The sequence below is a fragment of the Piliocolobus tephrosceles genome, chromosome 16 (assembly GCF_002776525.5).
Source record: "Piliocolobus tephrosceles isolate RC106 chromosome 16, ASM277652v3, whole genome shotgun sequence".
Taxonomy (NCBI): domain Eukaryota; kingdom Metazoa; phylum Chordata; class Mammalia; order Primates; family Cercopithecidae; genus Piliocolobus; species Piliocolobus tephrosceles.
Genome location: NC_045449.1, coordinates 34,361,976 through 34,382,402, shown reverse-complemented (window position 1 = coordinate 34,382,402; position 20,427 = coordinate 34,361,976). Strand labels below are relative to the sequence as shown.

The 20,427-nt window shown below is 37.8% G+C and overlaps 1 protein-coding gene across 1 annotated transcript in view; it reads left to right on the top strand.

Annotated features, from left to right (window-relative positions):
* Nucleotides 1-20,427, top strand: part of CLTC (clathrin heavy chain) — a 75,963-nt gene that overhangs the window by 36,314 nt on the left and 19,222 nt on the right. The window contains exons 7-16 of the mRNA XM_023204648.2: nt 4,440-4,637; nt 5,421-5,621; nt 8,144-8,296; nt 9,085-9,207; nt 10,404-10,541; nt 10,785-10,949; nt 11,102-11,282; nt 13,385-13,548; nt 18,613-18,738; nt 19,657-19,799. Of these exons, the coding sequence (XP_023060416.1) occupies nt 4,440-4,637; nt 5,421-5,621; nt 8,144-8,296; nt 9,085-9,207; nt 10,404-10,541; nt 10,785-10,949; nt 11,102-11,282; nt 13,385-13,548; nt 18,613-18,738; nt 19,657-19,799 (1,592 nt within the window). The remainder of the gene's footprint in view (nt 1-4,439; nt 4,638-5,420; nt 5,622-8,143; nt 8,297-9,084; nt 9,208-10,403; nt 10,542-10,784; nt 10,950-11,101; nt 11,283-13,384; nt 13,549-18,612; nt 18,739-19,656; nt 19,800-20,427) is intronic.

Sequence of the window (20,427 nt, the reverse complement as noted above, 5' to 3'; positions counted from 1 at the left end):
TCCCAAAAATAATAAAATAGAAAATAAACACATTACTGTTAGTTTTTTTCCAAAAAGTAAATAGTAACTTTGGATATCAGAAAATAATATATATCAAAGCATGATGTAAGCTGATAAAAAAGGAAAATAATATATACCTAAAAATAGAGATGTGTATGAATACAAAGTGTCTCTTTAATCCTGTTTCAGAGAAACTGGTTTATAGCCATCTAGGACTGTATAGATGCATTACTGTCAAAAGAAGTGATTCTCCATGGAAAGAAACAATTTAGGGTCATATTTGACAGACTGTTCTTTTTAAGGAGTTTTCTGTTATCTCTCCAAGGCAGAGCGATTATCAGCTACAGGGAAAAGAATTCTACCTACATCCCTTTTCCTAGCTCCTTAATTAAGCATTACTATTACATGTTAGAAGGTGATGTGTTTCAGTACCTCTTGTGGGATGCCTGGAAAGTTAATCAATTTGGTAGGAAAAATATTATCCGTTATAAATTTGTCATTTTTGAAAAACCTGTTAATACCATCTAGCAAGTGGTTCTTTCTCTGTCATCATATTATTTTAATTTCTTTTTTTTTTTTCTTGAGACGGAGTCTCGCTCTGTCACTCAAGTTAGAGTGCAGTGGCATGATTTCAGCTCACTACAACCTCCACTTCCCGGATTTAAGCAATTCTTCTGCCTCAGCCTTCCGAGTAACTACAATTACAGGTGTGAGTCACCGCACCCAGCTAATTTCTGTATTTTTAGTAGAGACGGGGTTTCACCATGTTGGCCAGGCGGGTCTCAAACTCCTGACCTTGTGAGCCACCCGCCTCGGCCTACCAAAGTGCTGGGATTACAGGCATGAGCCACAGTGCACAGCCTATTTTAATATGAATAAGAATATTTTACCAGGAGGTATCTTAATTTTCTGAAAAGTGTCTAAAAATTTTAAAACTTAATACTGTTACTGGTCTTGCCTTTTGGTCTTGCCTTTTACTTGTTTTCTTCCAAATTAGTATTTTTGCCAGATAATAAGCAAAGGAAGTAGATGGGTTTTGTTTCTCCTTCATTCAGTTAATTTTTGAAAAATGTTATGTATATGAAGAGACAGGTCCTCTAGGGAAAGGGAGTCCATCCCTACCTACCCATGTCCCACCTTAACTCCAGACCTGGTTAGGTGCTTCTGCTCTGTACTCTTAGAACTTAACTTACAGCTTTCTCCTCATAATACTTAACATACTTACTAAAATTGCTTGCTTAGCTGTCACAGTCACTGTTCTTCATTAGAAAAACGGATTGTCTTTAGTAAATTATATTTCTAGCACCAGTCAGTGTCTGGGACAAAAGCAGTTTTAAAAATTCAGTAGCTTTCAGGTATTCAGTTGTGAGTCTCTTAGAAAAATCAAGAATAAGGCTAGGCGCAGTGGCTCACACCTGTAATCCCAGCCCTTTGGGAGGGCGACGTGGGCAGATTGCCTGAGCTCAGGAGTTCGAGACCAGCCTGGCCAACATGGTGAAAACCTGTCTCTACTAAAATACAAAAACTTAGCTGGCTATGATGGTGCATATCTGTAATCCTAGCTACTTGGGAGGCTGAGGCAAGAGAATCACTTGAACCTGGGAGGCAGAAGTTACAAAAAATGAGCCAAGATCACGTCACTGCACTCCAGCCTGGATGACAGAGCAAGACTCTGTCTCCAAAAAAAAAAGAGGAAAATCAAGAATATATTGGCCTTTTTTGGTGAAGTAGATTAGTGATAATTTAATAATCATGAAGTTGTGAAGCCAGGGACCTTTTTTTCTTTTTTAAACTCTTAATTTAAAAGAAAAAAAAAAAAGAAAAGGGCTGGGCACAGTATCTCACACCTGTAATCTCAGTACTTTGGGAGGCCAAGATGGGTGGATCACCTGGGGTCAGGAGTTTGAGACGAGCCTGACCAATATGGTGAAACCTGTCTCTACTAAAAATACGAAAAAAAATTAGCCTGGCATGGTGGCAGGTACATGTAGTCCCAGCTACTTGGGAGACTAAGACAGGAGAATTGCTTGAAGCCAGGAGGCAGAGGTTGCTGTGAGCCAAGATCGTGCCACTGCCCTCCAGCCTGGGTGACAGAGCAAGACTCCGTCTCAAAAAGCAAGACTTTGTCTCAAAAAGAGAGAGAGAGAGAGACAGGGTCTTGCTCTGTTGCCCAGGCTGGTCTTGAACTCCTGGGCTCAAGTGATGCTCCTGCCTTGGCCTCCCAAAGTGCTAGGATTACAGGCATGAGCCACCACACCTGGCCCCTTTTTGTTTCTGCTGTTGTGCTGTTTTAAGATAACGCTTAACCTAAAGTACCTTAAACAATTTCATGATACATTCTTGGTGTTCATAACTCTAATTCTGGGAACTTGTTGATTGTTACTTTCCCTTCCTCCCAAATTTTATGTGCCAGCTACTTTGAGTAAAGAGGTATTTACAGTAACCTTAGGGCTTTCTTTTACTCTTCGCTAAAGTCTACTAACTCGGCGTATTCCCTGAAGGGATGAATATGTGGCTTCTATCGGTTGAAAAAGCAAAATCAAGTAAAGTGATGTTATAGTCAACATCTGACTTAAATTCTGAATTTGATAGAACTGAGTACTTTAGAAGACACTGGAACCTGGAACCTTTTCTGTTCCCTGTAGGAGATCTTATTAAGTACTGGTTGCTAGAAATCTGCTAAAACAGTCTTTATGATAAGGATGAAACTGTGGATTCAGTATTTGGGGAAACCTAAGGCAGCAATCAATAGGAAGCTTCAGAAAATGTAATTGGAACTGGATTTTCTGTTTATCTTTCTCATTCTTTATAGGAGGTAAGATTTAAGTTAAGGTTGGGGCTCAGGAATGCAAATAACTATAAAGAAAGTAATTATTACTTCCTTTAAATAAGCCTTGAGGATGGAGGTCGGACCTGTAGAAATAAAATCTTGAAGGGTAAAATTTCTTAATTTTCCCTGAAAGGAGTAGTAGAATAGGCAGGGCAGACTGTTACCTATCTATCTGTTTGGTTCACTGAATTCTCAAGTATTTTTCAATTCTTATGGATTTGGGGACAGCCATTTCCTATATTCATTTATTCAACAAATTAAATGTGTTTTATGCTACACTAATCGCATATTGCTAGTAATACAATTAAACAAAGAGAAGCCCCTTTTCCTCATGTGAACGGTGACTGAGAAACAATTATACAATTATATTAGGTTGAGAAGTGCTGTTACGGGTAATATGAGTAGTTTATAAGCTAGGGCATATGACTAGTTCTACACCGGGGAAAGGGATGGATGGGTAGAGAAGGACTCCCTTTCTCTATGGCAGTTGACAGTAGTTAGCTTTTGGGGCAAGCCAGAAAGTGTTCTGTGGCATTGAGTGTTAAGGAAGTTTGAGGGTAGGTAACTTTTGCAAACAAGCAATTAGAAATTGGCCTTTAGTGATATTATTATTTTTATTTATTTATTTATTTATTTATTTATTTATTTATTTATTTATCTATTTATTTATTTATTTATTTTGAGACTCCCTCTGTTACCCAGGCTGGAGTACAGTGGCGCCATCTTGACTTACTGAAACCTCCGCCTCCTGGGTTCAAGCAATTCTCCTGCCTCAGCCTCCCTAGTAGGTGGGACTACAGGCGCATGCCACCACACCCGGCTATTTTTTGTATTTTTATTAGTAGAGGTGGAGTTTCACCATGTTGGCCAGGCTGGTCTTGAACTCCTGACCTTGTGATCCACCTGCCTCGGCCTCCCAAAGTGCTGGGATTACAGGCGTGAGCCCCTGTACCCGGCCTATTTTTTCAAGCACCTACCATGTTCCTTGCATTATGTTAGCTGCTTGAGGATTCAGTGGTCCCTCCCTTCTCTGAGTATATAATCTGGTCTCTAGGAATGAAAATGTAATTAACAAAAATTACTGAAAAGTTCTTGTAAAAAAAAATCCTAAAATTAAAAGGAATATACCTTAAACAACTTGCAAGTGAACCTTAAATGTCATTTAGATATCATAGCTTCTTCAGTGTCATTTTCTATAGGTTATCAAGATTGAAGTCCTCAGGAAGTTTTAAATTATGTGGAGTTGTCTTTCAGAGCTCAATTAAGTGGGAATGTTAATCTTTGATACTGAATGTGTTAAGAATGAATAGATGGTATCAAAGCAGTTAGTCTGGACAATGAAGTAAGAAGTTATTTAGATTATAGAATAGCCATATTTTAGGAACCACATAATGGCCTAGCACCCTGTGATAGTTGTTATCAAATCTCCTTAATTTTTTTTCTCCTTGTCTTCCCTCCTTCCTTTCTTTTATTTTTTAATGGCAGCAAGAAAACAGCTGTTACAATTTCATTACCTTTGTGACTCAGTATTAACCTGTTCTAAATAGATTTGGTATCATTTGTATCAAAATGAACACATTGCAGCTATATTTTATTCTTTAAATTGCAGGTTCTGTCAGTGTGTGTGGAAGAAGAAAACATAATTCCTTACATCACCAATGTTCTACAAAATCCTGATTTGGCTCTGAGAATGGCTGTACGTAACAACTTAGCCGGTGCTGAAGAACTCTTTGCCCGGAAATTTAATGCTCTTTTTGCCCAGGGAAATTACTCAGAGGCAGCAAAGGTGGCTGCTAATGCACCAAAGGTAAAGCGTTATGAAAATGAAGTTGTCGTGACATTAATCCATTGTTAATATTCTGTTTCTCATATTGCTAGAAAAGGAACCAGCTTTCTACAGAGAAACTGTTTTTAGATTACATTTGGGTTACATTTTCCTTTAGTAGAATTCCTTGTCAGTGCCTCTAGATTTGGTTAATTTTCTCTGGATTTGATTAGTTTTTTAAAACCCAGATTGTTAGAAGGATATGTAGTTCTAGCAAGCTTTTGATTTACATAGATGTAATAATGTTTAGTTATTTAGGTGTAATACTATTTGACCTCATAGATGATGGTTACTGATTTTATTTCCATAAGTTGGACATGAAATAAATACTGTCCGATTTTTTGGTAGGTAGAGCTGTCAAAATTAGGCTGAATTTATTCTTACCACTTTTGATGTTGGTTTATGGTGGACTGAATTAACACCTTACATTCCTGACCAATATTCATTATGAAATTTGTACTTAATTTAATATGAACTTGGGATAATACCTAGCTATAACTATGTTATGATTATAACTATTCTCTTACACATTGACATTGTAATTTAAGTTGATCTATTTTTGATTCTAGATTATCTTATAACATTGAACCAGGGGTATGAAAGATAGTGACTAAATATTTACTCTAGATGGAGAAGATTTGAAACTTCATTTTAATAGATGGATTAATTCCTTTAAGATTGACCTAAGAGATTGATCTCTATGGGGTGATTAGTGTGATGTTTGGATCACTTTTGAAGTGTGTTTAACATTTCTTCTTCTTAAAGGGTATTCTTCGTACTCCAGACACTATCCGTCGGTTCCAGAGTGTCCCAGCCCAGCCAGGTCAAACTTCTCCTCTACTTCAGTACTTTGGTATCCTTTTGGACCAGGGACAGCTCAACAAATACGAATCCTTAGAGCTTTGTAGGCCTGTACTTCAGCAAGGGCGAAAACAGCTTTTGGAGAAATGGTTAAAAGAAGATAAGGTACATTAAATTGTGTTGACATAATCTTGCTTTGATTGCATTAAATATGATATTAGCAAGTTAAAATCATTTAGGCTGCACCAAAATGTGTCCATTACTGCTGGTAGAAACAGAACGAAAACATACATTGCATAAGATGGATTCACTTATTTCCTTTTGAAAATATATGTATTTTTTCACTGGGCGTGGTGGCTCATGCCTGTAATCCCAGCACTCTGGGAGGCCAAGGCAGGTGGATCACCTGAGGTTGGGAGTTTGAGACCAGCCTGACCAACATGGAGAAACCCCGTCTTTACTAAAAATACAAAAATTGGCTGGACGTGGTGGCAGCACCTGTAATCCCAGCTACTCGGGAGGCTGAGGCAGGAGAATTGCTTGAACCCGGGAGGTGGAGGTTGCAGTGAGCTGAGATTGCATCACTGCACTGTAGCCTGGGCTATAGAATGAGACTCAGTCTTAAAAAAAAAAAGTTGGATCTTAATAAGATAGGATGGCTGTCTAATTAGCAATGAGATACTGTTTCCCAGTGATTTCACTGAATGTTAGTTGGTGTTACATGGAAAAATATTTAACTTGGTTTCTTGAAATTGATTTAAATATGAACCTTTTCTAAATGTTAACTAGCTTTCTTTACTGTAGGTCTTCTCGATGCGTTTTATGTTCACTCAGTACTTACTCATTTCTCTTTACAGAGAGCATATAATGGTAGTACGTTTTCCTAAGCACATTATTCCTTATGTGGAATAGTGACTGAGAAATAGCCAAAGGGTGTTTTTTGTTTCTAAGATAACAGACAAGTTTTAGCTGTCCATTAGTGTTAATTCCTTTCACACCACCATATTAAAAAAACCTTTCTCCTCAAAGTTGTAGTATGGAATTGCCATTGTCAAGAACTGAAGTAGTATTGTTTAAAGCACTCTGAATAGTGAATAACATTTAATGTTGTTATTCTTTCAGCATTAGTATATATTAGTACTGCTTTTATATTATTAATTCTAAGTCCTTGTTTCTTGACCCAGTTTCTGGCAATCTTGTAAGATACTAGAGAATAGTTTATCAGATTTGGGATGCTTGGACAGGAGTCTCTGATGAAGAATAGCCACACTAGCGAGTATCTGAGGTCCATCCTAATTGATTAAGATAAGGCAGGGCTGAGTTCGGTAGCTCACACCTGTAATCCCACTACTTAGGGAGGCCGAGGCAAAAGGATCACAAGGATCACTTGATGCAAGGAGTTTGAGAGCAGCCTAGGCAACACAGAGAGACCCTATAAATAAATACACACTATTTTTTAAGAAGATAAGGGAGGGTGAGAACAGCCAAGGTAACTGAGTTAACCTATGTAACAGTGTGAAAGCTTTTTAGGTTTCATTACCCTTTTCTGTGAACAGTCATATGGGACCATTTGTGGTATTAATAAAAGAGACATTAATCAACTATTCATTAGCATGTTCAGTTAAGATTATAGACTCTGATACAACTTTCTATTTTTGGCATTAAATATCATTTATAAGAGTTAGTCTCCAAAGTAGAAAGTCAACTTTGGTATGTAAACCAGAACTTTTAGGAAATGAGTTTCCAGATTGGGCAGCTCAATGAGTAAGGCAGACTGAATAACACAGAAGACGGTATTTGCTTGTATACTACCTAAAAATTCTTAAGAGTGTCCTTCCTGCCCTATAAGCTTAAATCCAAGTCAAGAAGATAGTGGTGCTTAGATCCTTCACACATATATAGGTTACACTGGGATTTAATAACTGTCCTTATGGTAAACCTCATCTGGCTCCTTCAATATCAAATTTTCAGTTGATAACGTTACATTAAAAGTTGCTTTTTGCTGGGCACGGTGGCTCATGCCTGTAGTCCCAGCACTTTGGGAGGCCGAGGCGGGCGGATCATGAGGTCAGGAGATCGAGGCCTTCCTGGCTAACACTGTGAAACCCCGTCTCTACTAAAAAATACAAAACAAAATTAACCGGGGGTGGTGGCGGGTGCCTGTAGTCCCAGCTACTTGGTAGGCTGAGGCAGGAGAATGCTGTGAACCCAGTAGGCGGAGCTTGCAGAGAGCCGAGATCGCGCCATTGCACTCCAGCCTGGGTGACAGAGTGAGACTGTGTCTCAAAGAAAAACAAAAAAAAAGTTGCTTTTTGTTTTTGAAAAATTGGGGCCATGTGATGTGAGTCTGATATCTGAATATTCTTAGTAGTTGGAAGTACAAGAAGTAGAAGATTCTGCTTTAAAGTACTTAAATCCCTAACAAGGTAGTTGATAATATCTATAAGATTGCAGTCTAGGTGAGCTTTTTATCTTTAAATAAGATTTGTGGAGAATTCTACTGAGACATTGCTGTGAATACAAGATTAAGAGTCTACCAGCCACAACCCCTGCGTATTTATAATATATTCTGTGAAACTAAGTACCTCTCATACTAGTTATTACTTATAGTGGATATAGTGTCAGCTGCTCATTTCTAAAACAGTTGTTGATCGATCACTAAACAATCTCTTTTTTCCTTTGGACAGCTGGAATGTTCTGAAGAACTGGGTGATCTTGTGAAATCTGTGGACCCTACATTGGCACTTAGTGTGTACCTAAGGGCTAACGTCCCAAATAAAGTCATTCAGTGCTTTGCAGAAACAGGTCAAGTCCAGAAGATTGTTTTATATGCTAAAAAAGTGAGTTCAATGAAACAAATTCTCAGCATGAATTCATCGAAGCATTGACAGAGAAATTAGCCTGTATTAACTCTTGATTACTTTAATAGTGAATTTCCTGTCATTTTGATTTACTTTGAAATGTATAAAAATTCTCTTACCCCTCATATGAAATTCATACTTGTTAAATTGAGACAATTACTCTTGCATGGCTTATTAGAATTTAAGATAGCAGGCATATTTAACATGTTAGAACAAACTTTTGAAATACTCATTTATTGAAAATGCATAAGCCAGGCCAGGCGTGGTGGCTTGCGCCTGTAATCCCAGCACTTTGGGAGGCCAAGGCGGGCAGATCACTTGAGCTCAGGAGTTTGAGACCAGTCTGGGCAACATGGTGAAACCCTGTCTTTACTAAAAATACAAGAAAGTAGCCAGACGTGGTCATGTGTGCCTGTGGTCCTAGCTACTCAGGAAGCCAAGGTGGGAGGATCACTTGAGCCCAGGGGGCAGAGGTTTCAGCGAACCGAGATTGCACCTCTGCACTCCAGCTTGGATGACAAAGCAAGACCCTGTCTCAAAAAAAAAAAAAGAAGAAGAAGAAGAAAATGGATAAGCCAGTTATAAAAATTGACAGGTGTTTGTTCAAATATGTCATCATCAAGGTCTAACTGGGCACCTTAAATTGCAAATGAATTTGTGCTTTCACGAGTAGTTCCATATTAGCAAGATTTTATAGTAGAAAAAGTCTTTAAATGCTATAAAATTGAAACTTAGCAGCATTTAAGTCTTCGTTTGTTTGTTTGTAGGTTGGATACACTCCAGATTGGATATTTCTGCTGAGAAATGTAATGCGAATCAGTCCAGATCAGGGACAGCAGTTTGCCCAAATGTTAGTTCAAGATGAAGAGCCTCTTGCTGACATCACACAGGTAATGTGATTACAATATATTTTGTAGAAGCTGATTGAAACGGAGAGTGGGGGCCAGCCGTGGTGGTTCACGCTTGTAATCTCAATACTCTGGGAGACCAAGGTGGGAGGATTGCTTGAGGCCAAGAATTCAAGAGCAGTCTGGGCAACATGTGAGACCCTGTAACTACAAAAAATCTAAAAATCAGCTGGGTGTGGTGGCACATGCCTGTCGTCCTAGCTACTCAGGTGACTGAAGTGGAGGGACAGCTTGAGCCTGGGAGGTCCAGGCTGCAGTGAGCTGTGATCGTACCATTGCACTCCAACCTGGGCAACAGAGTGAGACTCTCTTAAAAAGAAAAAAAAGAAAACTTACAGTTTGTAGAAATTAAAGCTTTGTAACTATATGGATAAACCTCAAATGCCTTGCAAAAAAAAGCAAGTTGCAAAAGAATGGACAGTATGAAACCTTCTGCATGTAGTTTTAATACATGCAAAACAAACATCTTATTTAGAGATGTATATGTATTAAAAATATGAAAAATACATGGGGATGATAAAACAAGATAGTGGTTGCCACTGGGTGTGGGGAGAGGGAAGAGATGCATTTGGAAGTATGAGTCAGAGTCCTTCATATTGTTTATGCTATTGTTTTTCAAAAGTTTATAAAAATAAAGGTCTGTCAGGCCAGGCATGGTGGCTCACGCCTGTAATCCCAACACTTTGGGAGGCTGAGGTTGGCGGATCACCTGAGATCAGGAGTTTGAGACCAGCCTAGCCAATATAGCAAAACCCTGTCTCTACTAACAAAAATTATCCAGATGTGGTGGCAGATGCCTGTAATCCCAGCTACTTAGGAGCTGAGGCAGGAGAATCGCTTGAACCCGGAAGGCAGAGGTTGCAGTGAGCTGGGATCGTGCCATTGCACTCCAGCCTGGGCAACAAGAGCAAAACTCCGCCTCAAAAAAATAAATAAAATAATAAAATAAAGGTCTATTGGTTCGATTGTATTCTGCTATTATGTAATATCTTGAAATATTTTGTAGGTTTTATCAGAACTGAAAATAACTGTGTTCTCTAGAGGACAAAAATTTGTTCTTAAAGTGTTCATATTGTCCAAATAAAATTCTCAGGTAAAGAAAGAGTTCATGCATAATTTTGTCTATTACTCTCCATAGTATCTTAAAACAATTTCTTTTAAATCTATTTTTTTTGTAGATTGTAGATGTCTTTATGGAATACAATCTAATTCAGCAATGTACTGCATTCTTGCTTGATGCTCTGAAGAATAATCGCCCATCTGAAGGTCCTTTACAGACGCGGTTACTTGAGATGAACCTTATGCATGCGCCTCAAGTATGTGTTTTAATGCTTTTTAGGCATGTTTCCAACATTGTTTTGGTGGTTGTGCAGAGCATCTCAGATTGTCACGCAAAGCTACTGAGATGCCTACTCCTTATACAAGAAAATTTAGCTATTATAATATTCTTTTGTACTTTCTTTAACAGTTCACTATTAAACTTTAATCTGTAATGGATATTGAATTACTCATATATAAATGGAGTGGACAATTAACTTTCCTTGTTTGGGGTTTTACAGGTTGCAGATGCTATTCTAGGCAATCAGATGTTCACACATTATGACCGGGCTCACATTGCTCAACTGTGTGAAAAGGCTGGCCTACTGCAGCGTGCATTAGAACACTTCACTGATTTATATGATATAAAACGTGCAGTGGTTCACACCCATCTTCTTAACCCTGAGGTATTTCAGTTTCTTACCTAATAGATGGTGTTAGTTGTGATTAATAAGTACACTGAAAATGTGTTTGTGGTACTAAATATTAATGATTTCATACCACCATGAGGTTCAACATTATTTCATTCATTCATTCATTCATTTATTTTATCTTGTAGTGGTTAGTCAACTACTTTGGTTCCTTATCAGTAGAAGACTCCCTAGAATGTCTCAGAGCCATGCTGTCTGCCAACATTCGTCAGAATCTGCAGATCTGTGTTCAAGTGGCTTCTAAATATCATGAACAACTGTCAACTCAGTCTCTGATTGAACTTTTTGAATCTTTCAAGAGTTTTGAAGGTAAGTAGGGGTTTTTGATTTTTTTAAGAAAAGTACTTAAGATAGCCAAGAAGAGGTATGCTTATGATCAGGCTATTGGAAATTTTGTCTTTCCTTTTTTTTTTTTTTTTTTTTTGAGACAAGAGTCTCGCTCTGTCGCCCAGGTTGAGTGCAGTGGCCGGATCTCGCTTCTGCCTCCCAGGTTTACGTCATTCTCCTGCCTCAGCCTCCCGAGTAGTTGGGATTACAGGCACTTGCCACCTCGCCCGGCTAGTGTTTTTTGTATTTTTTTAGTAGAGACGGGGTTTCACCGTGTTAGCCAGGATGGTCTTGATCTCCTGACCTTGTGATCCACCCGTCTCGGCCTCCCAGAGTGCTGGGATTACAGGCTTGAGCCACCGCGCCCGGCCTGGAAATTTTGTCTTTCTAAAAATTTGTTCTCTGGGACATTTTAATTTTTATTCAATAAATGTTGTCAAGGCCCTTTTATGTGGGATCCTCAGGATATGCAGTGAACAAGACCATCTGTTTGGATATTTTTATAGATGAATGAAAGGTAGAATTTTAAGAGAAAAATATGTAGTGGTGTTGAAATTGCATAAAATGAAAATACAGGTTGAGTGTCCCTAATCTGAAAATCCAAAATGCACCAAAGCCTGAAACTTTTTGAGCACCAACATAACGCTCAAAGGAAATGCTTGTTGGAGCATTTCAGAAACTGGATTTTCAGATTAGGGATGCTGATCAGGTAATTATAAAGCGAATATTCCAAAGTTGAAAATCTGAAACATGTCTGGTCTCAAGTATTTTGGATACGGGATACTCAATCTGTACTAATGATCGGGTATAATAACATTTTATGCTTATATGTCTGACTCTTACAATAGCAGGTGATTCTCGCCAAGGGCATTTTGTGATTTGTTGCTATTTAGCAGAATTTCTTAACCTTAGTACTATAGACATTTAGGGCTGGATAATCATTGTAGAGGGGTATTCGTGTAGATGTAGAATATTTAGTAGAATATTTAGCAGCATTCCTGGTTTCTACCCACTAGATGCCAGTAGCGTCAGCTCCACCAGTTGTGACAACCAAAAATGTCTTCAGACATTGCCAGTGTCACCTGTGAGGAAAATCACCTCAGTTGAGAACCACTGCTATGCAGGGTACTAACGTAATCACTGTTGGGTGGCTAAGTTCTGGTCCTCAATTGCCTTTCTCTCCTCTTTGTAGTAGTAGTGCTCTATTGAGAAGTAGTAAGAGAGTCTACTAGTTTTCTTAATTTTCACAGTTTCAAAATGTTAACTATGCACTAAATTTACACTGAAGTGCAGTAGTCACTAGCCACATATAGCAGCTATTCACATCGAAAGTTATTAAAATTAAATAAAATTTAATATTTAGTTATTCAGTCACTCTAGCCACATTTCAAGTGCTTAATAGCCATGTGTGGTTAGTGGCTATTATATCGGGGGGCAAAGATAAGATTTTCATCATTGCAGAAAGTTCTTGTGGACAATACTGCACTAAATTCTTCCCAAATTATTTTGTATGTTTCCTATAAACTGCATATTGAAAAATACCAGGTATTGGGGTCTTCATTTAAAATTTCCCATATAGGGGCACAGTGGTGTATGCCTTTAATAATCCCAGTGCTTTGGGAGGCCAAGGCAGGAGGATTGCTTGAGGCCACAAATTCAAGACCAGCCTGGGTAACACAGCAAGACCCCATCTCTACAAACATTTTCTTAAAAGTTAGCCTGGCATAGTGGCATGCACCTAGCTACTTAGGAGGTTGAGGTGGGAGGATTGCTTGATCCCAGGAGTTTGAGGCTGCAGTGAGCTATGATCGTGCCACTGCACTCTAGCCTAGGTGACAGAGACCTGCCTCAATAAAAAAGAAAAAAAGGCAACATTGGGTTGAATTGTCTGTTCTTTAGGATTAAAGTGCAAATCCATTTTACTGATCTGATTAATGGAATAATTAGTATTTTTATCGAGCTTTTTAAGCAACCAACTTATATTTGGGAGTATTCAATGTAACAGTTTTTTAATTGCATAAATGCTTTTCAGTCATTCTCAAAAGTGTGCCTATGCTTAATTGTAATTACTTGTTTCTTTAAAGGTCTCTTTTATTTTCTGGGATCCATTGTTAACTTTAGCCAGGACCCAGATGTGCACTTTAAATATATTCAGGCAGCTTGCAAGACTGGGCAAATCAAAGAAGTAGAAAGAATCTGTAGAGAAAGCAATTGCTATGATCCTGAGCGAGTCAAGAATTTTCTTAAGGTAAGTGGTTTTGAGTAACGTGTGTTCTGGTTGGATTCCAGTTTAGCAGTTCTACAAGGGTTTGGTTGTAGTTCAAAAATATTTTTTCCCTAAATGTGAAATTGTTAGCATTCTTAAGTTGTGTGCTGGATTACTTCTTCCAAACATAATACTCTGTGGTTTCCTTTGAAATACGGAAGGAAATCGGTGACTAAGAATGACCATCTGTTTAAAAGAAGAAAAAAAATAGCACTATTTCAAAGGAATTTCCTTTAATTTTGGATGGAAAAATTTAGAAAAGTGGTTGTATACTTTCAATGTCATTTGAGAATCATTTAGGCTTTTGAATATTAACATCAGCTTGCTCTTCATACCATTTTGAGGAGCCTCTATGGTAGGCAAAGGGATCTGTTATCTAAGGAATGTATAGGCTTACCTCTTTCATCAAGTTTGCCCAACTCTAGAAACTAAAATATTATTCATATATAATTCATAAATTAAAGGTACGACGATCAAACAAAAACGCTCAGCTTTGTGACACATGAACTCAGTTATAGAGAAGTAAGGACCACCTGTGTTGCAGGGAGGAGTAATGGTCCAGACATTCTGAACTCTGGAAGATCCCTAAGGGCAGTTAATTTTGTTTAATGTTTAACTTAGCTTTAGCTTTATTCTTGTAACTACCAGTTACTTTGTGAGGGAAATAAAGCTTTAAAGTTGATAGCTATCTATAAAAGACCAGGAAAACTACAGAACACTTAGATTACTGCTCCCTCACTGCCTATTATGTGTGTGTATGTATTTTATATATATATATAAAATGATTCCTGAGACTTTACAGAAAGTTCTGAAGTATTTTTTGTCTTGGAAGAATTTTAAATTACAAGTGAAACCAAAATGTTTATTGTAGAATACAGTATGAAAAGTAGGCTTTTCCTGCTCCCAGACTATCATCATTTGTGCCTGTGGTTGCACTGGCAGATTGTTCTTTTGAAGAATTTACTACCTGGGTTCTAGATGAAATAGCAAAACCCTTAGGGATTTTAGTGTAATGAGGTAGTCAAAATGTTGAAATTGGTCTACATTTTAGATTAAAAGATACACTTTTCAAAAAAAGTGTAGCTTTATAATGTCTTTGGCCATCATGAATATTCTGGGTAACCTAGCCAGTATGCTATGTTTGGACCAAAACTTTCTGGTATCAAAAAACCCCTCCAGATGAGAAAGATTTGATACTCTATGCTTGACTAGTGTACCCATAATACTGATTCACTTCCTTCTGTGAGTATCATTACTATTTCCTTCAAAAAAAAAAAAAAAAAACACACACACACACACACACAAAACAAAAAAAACTACTACTGGATTCTTTTGGGGGAAGGGGGTGTTGGGGTTTTTTTGTTGTTTTTCTTTTTAAGCTTTGAAGTTCAGGGGGGTGCATGGGCAGGTTTGTTATATAGGTAAACTTGTGTCATGGGAGTTTGTTGTACAGATTGTTTCGTCACCCAGGTATTAAGCCTACAACCCATTAGTTATTTTTCCTGATCCTCTCCCTCCTCCCATCCTCCACCCTTCAGTAGGCCCCAGTGTCTGTTGTTCCTCTCTGTGTCCATGTGTTCTCATCATTTATCTCCCACTTACTAGTGAGAACATGCAGTATTTGGTTTTCTGTTCCTGTGTTAATACTACCAGATTCTTACATGATTTCTTTTTGTTTTTATTGAGCCCTCAGCTTTTATGCTTAAATTGTAACTTCTTTAGCTTTGGATTTTAATATTTGAGTTACATATATATGGAAGGCAAAATGAAATTAACTGTTATCATTTAATTATCACATTCTTGAGCTTTAAAAAAATCCTCTAGTAAAGAAATAAAAAATAATCCTCTGGGTACTAGGATGGTACTGCCTTAGGTTTGCATATCCCATGGGATCTAATCAGATGACGACTTCCCCTCTACACTTGTGAATTAGGTGCAAGCCTGATAATAGTAGGGGTGTGGATGTGGATTATGAGGTTTTGAGTCAGTCAGACCTGTTTCAAATTTTACTTAGCCATTGTTTGTTCATTCAGTATATGTGTAGCTGTTACCTCAGACAAGTTAATGAATGTGCCTCAGCCTCAGTTTCTTCAACCATAAGCTATGTTTATTTATCAAGTACCTTGTATATTATAGATGTTGAGGTAGTAACTATTACTGATAAGTGATAAGCCTTGGAAAAAGGTGGAGTTAGCCTAAATGGGATTTCTGTCAGGCAGGTATTTATTTCTCTTTGATATCAATTTGTACCTGATTCTTTGAAGGAATTTACTTCCAGCCAGGATTAGAGGTGAATTTAGTGTCTTATGTCTACATAATTTGAGATGGGAGCTCAATACTAAGAGGCAACTATCACATTTATCCTCTGATGCCAGAGTTGAGGATGAACATAATAGATTCCTTGTTAACCTGTAGGACATGGTTACGATGCCTCTTACCACTGTCATTAAACTTAATTTTAGAGGTACTAGCTACATGATAATTTACTGGTGTTGTAAGTAAACCCTGTGTCATAAGAAAAATACCGTTGACTCTGATCTTGAATATTCGAGTGCCAATTGTGTGTTAGACACCAGGAATAAAGAGATTGGTAGAACATAGCTTCTCCTTTAAGGTACCCAGTGAGCAGGATAAAATTGTGTCATTAGCATCACGTGGCTTATGCCCTAAGTTTGTAGAACTGTAAACTCTCTGTAGAAAGCATCTAACTGTTCATCAGACCCATGATCTGCTCCTTGCTACCTTTGATCTCATTTTCTACCTTTCTTTTTTTCTTCTTTCCTGGTTTAGCTTCAACCACACTGGCCTGCTTGCTATTCCTGGAACTCCCCCAACCCTGTCCTGCCCAAGGGCCTTTGCTTGTGCCCTGTACTACTTATTCTTTCATGACCTTCTCTTTTTCCTTCTTTGGGTTTCTGATTGGATGTCATAAGAGAGGATGTCTCAGGTTGCCTTGTGTAAAATAGAACCCATTCCTACCCCATTTTGCTTGTTTTTCTTTATAACACCACTGTGAACGTCTCCTCCCACTAGAATGTAAGTTCCTTGAGAGAATGGACTCTGCTTCCTTTGTTCCCTGCTGTATCTCCAGTAACTAAGAACAGAGTCTGATACTTGGGTACTCATAAATATTTGTTAAATGAACAAATTTATGTTGAAGAAAACCTCTGACTATGTTAATATAATTTCAAGTTTGATCTTAAAATCTTTAACCATTATAACTGGAGGTTAATTAAACATTTAGTAGGTAATTTAATATTATTAAAGTGTTAATAACATTTCTACCATGTATAAAATCATGTGCAAATTTTAGCATTCGAGAAAATAACCTAGATTTTGTCTGCTTTTTAAATCTGAAATTTTCTTTTGGAATACAGTTAGTATTCCACAAAAGTGGAATTATTTGCCACAGAAGTTTAAACACCTATGCATGAAAATAGAGTAAGTAATCCTAGATTATTTAAAAGTGATAAAGATAAAAAAAATTTTTATATGTGTGTAGGTAAGATGACTAGTGTGTTGATACATACTTTCTTGATGTTCATTTAGTAGGAAAAACATGACATACTAAAATTTTTGCATAGATAGATGCAGACAGATTCTAGAAATGATTGTAACAGCTATTAGTGCAGAGTTTCCATGGTGTTAAACAATACTTGCTTTAGAAAACCTTCCTTAATGTGGAAAATGTGCAGCTTTACAGACATTTTTATTTTTTAATTTAGGATGGCTAAATTAAAATTAAGATTTACCGGGCCGGGCGCGGTGGCTCAAGCCTGTAATCCCAGCACTTTGGGAGGCCGAGACAGGCGGATCACGAGGTCAGGAGATCGAGACCATCCTGGCTAACACGGTGAAACCTTGTCTCTACTAAAATACAAAAAATTAGCCGGGCGTGTTGGCGGACGCCTGTAGTCCCAGCTACTCGGGAGGCTGAGGCAGGAGAATGGCGTGAACCCGGGAGGCAGAGCTTGCAGTGAGCTGAGATCAGGCCACTGCACTCCAGCCTGGGCGACAGAGCGAGACTCCGTCTCAAAAAAAAAAATTAAGATTTACCTTGGTGTTCTTGGAACACTTCATAGACTAGTCTTTGTATTATTTATAATTGAGTAACTAATAGCCCCTAGTCTCAGGAGCCATTTTATTCTAACCTTGAAAATAATGTTCTTAGTGGCCATCACTGGGGGAAGTTCTACCCTACTTAGTTCTGCTTCCCTAGTAGACTATGTTAGAGGAATCATTTATTGAGGAATGTTTCACTGTGTATAAATGAATTCCTGATGGAAACTGTTGTTTTTTGTGCTCTACCTTATGTCTGTGGAATGTAACAGGACATGTATCAGGTAAATGCCCAGTACAGGTTTTACTTACCTGTCTGTAACATCTTCTTTGTCAATCTATAAGTAGGATTGTAGTTTGGTATCTGTAATGGAATGGTAAAAGCAGTTGGCAATTTAAAGAGGTCTTTTCTTTAAATGCTGGGTTTTTTTGGGGGTGGGGGGCGGTTCTTATGGCCACATGTAGTCACCATCATGCTGCTCCTTGTAGGCTTTGTTATAATAGAGTATTAGAGACTGGTTGTCTAGATTGGATGTGGGGAGGGATAGAAAATCATTAGTTTGAAACAAATGTGAGCCATTTATGCCATACGTTTGACAATGTGACTGTAGTTATTAAGTTGATTTCAAATACAGTGGAAGTGTTACTACCAATGAAAGTCCCAGTGTGGTGACTCTCAGATGAGTGGCTCTCATCTGAGAGCCACTGCTGGCTCAGGTACCTTAATTTGTTACTCTTGTTTTCTGGTAAAGGGTGTGTATGGGAAGGACCTGGTATCTTGCTGTGTGAATCCAAATATTGCTTAGTAAAAATTTACTGAAACTGGGATGTATACACTCAACTATTGGGACGTTCTTTCTTTAACAGAAGAGCCATGCTTGTGTGAGCCTCTCTTGTTAGTGTAGAACAGATTCTCATATTTTACATAGCTTCGATACCTCATAGAAGGAGAAAATTAAAGCTTCCTTTTGTTTGTCTTTTTTTCAGGAAGCGAAACTAACAGATCAGCTACCACTTATCATTGTGTGTGATCGATTTGACTTTGTCCATGATTTGGTGCTCTATTTATATAGAAATAATCTTCAAAAGTATATAGAGATATATGTACAGAAGGTAAGTAATATGTAGGTAATATAAAGGTATAATCTTACTATAGATTTTATTTCTCATATTCTGGAAATCCTTTTGAAACTCTGTGCTCAATAAGAGTGGTCTGCAGCTTTTAACGTGGGTTTTTTTGTTTTTGTTTTTGAGACAGGGTCTTGCTCTGTCACCCATGCTGGAATACAGTGGCACAATCATAGCTCACTCTAACCTTAAACTCCTGGGCTCAAGCAATCCTCCTGCCTTAGCCTCCCAAGTATCTGGGACTGCAGGTGCATACTATCATGCCCAGCTACTTTTAATACTTTTTTCCCCAGCAGAATCCTTTCTTGGATTAAAATTCTACATGCTTTCCTAGCAAGCCGACTCAGGGAAGGGGAAAAGAAATGCATGCCAAGTGTGTAAAATATAAGAATAGAACTGCTATTCTTATTGAAAAAGTTGGGTGGCCTAGGGCCCTACTAACTTGATAGGCCTTGAGGTATCCGTGTAGAAGCCCTAGACTCCAAAGCAGAGTTTTCAAACCATCTTAAATACAGCTATTAGATACTTCACCTTCTAACTGTAGAAACAGGCAGTATTGCTATAATGGGAGCCTTTTAATTAGATAGTCTTGCATAGTCATCTTTGACTGTAGTTTCTTTGGATTTATTCATCATATGGAACAATGCTTGGGTAACTAATAGAGAATATAGTATATGTGCTTTCAATACTTATTAAACCATGAAGTCTTGTTTTTAGCCGGACCTCCTGCTAAATTCCTCTATCTAGTTGCAAATTTAGACCCTCAGTTTATTACTGAATTTAAAAATTGAACTTAAAGGAAAACTGAGCTTAAAAGCGATAGAGATAAATGGTTTTATTTTTTCTAATTCCTCTTTGCTTTTAATAACATAGTGACATTCTTCTACTTTTTTTTAACCACAGGTGAATCCAAGTCGACTTCCTGTGGTTATTGGAGGATTACTTGATGTTGACTGTTCTGAAGATGTCATAAAAAACTTGATTCTTGTTGTAAGAGGTCAATTCTCTACTGATGAGCTTGTTGCTGAGGTTGAAAAAAGAAACAGGTGTAGTACCACTTTAACAGGGATAAGTTACTCTTTCTTAGCATGGCAATAGATAAAAATATAGGTAGTCATTTGTTCCAAAACTACTCAACAACACGTGGAGAATAATTTCCTGAAGACAACTCACGTAGAGGTGATAAGCTAGCTAATAGCGCCCAAAAAAAATCTGTTTTCTGAAACATTATAGCTGTCATAGCAAATCTGTTAACCTGGTTGATCCTTTTTTTGGCATGTTTATAATTACAGCTATGTGGTTTGACTTTATGTGTTTTTAATATAAACTATGTACTAAGTCACCTATGTATTTAACAACTAATTCTTTACTGATCAATAGTGTGGTGTTTCCAACCTGAGAAAGCTGCTTAATAAAAACAAATAGCGTGGTGTTTATTTAAGTATGAGGCAAAAGAGTTCCCTGTGCAACTCTTGAATTCAACTGATGTTTAATTTATAGTACCTTAACATGGTAATACATGATAATATGGATTTCCAATAGAATATAGTGTAAGTGCTTCTAAAACTTACAGACTGTGAAGTCTTTTTTTAGCTGGAACATTTTGAGGAACTAGTGTTTAGGAAGTACTGATATAAATGAGGTTGGTGAGGTGGTATGCTAGTGGGAAGGTCT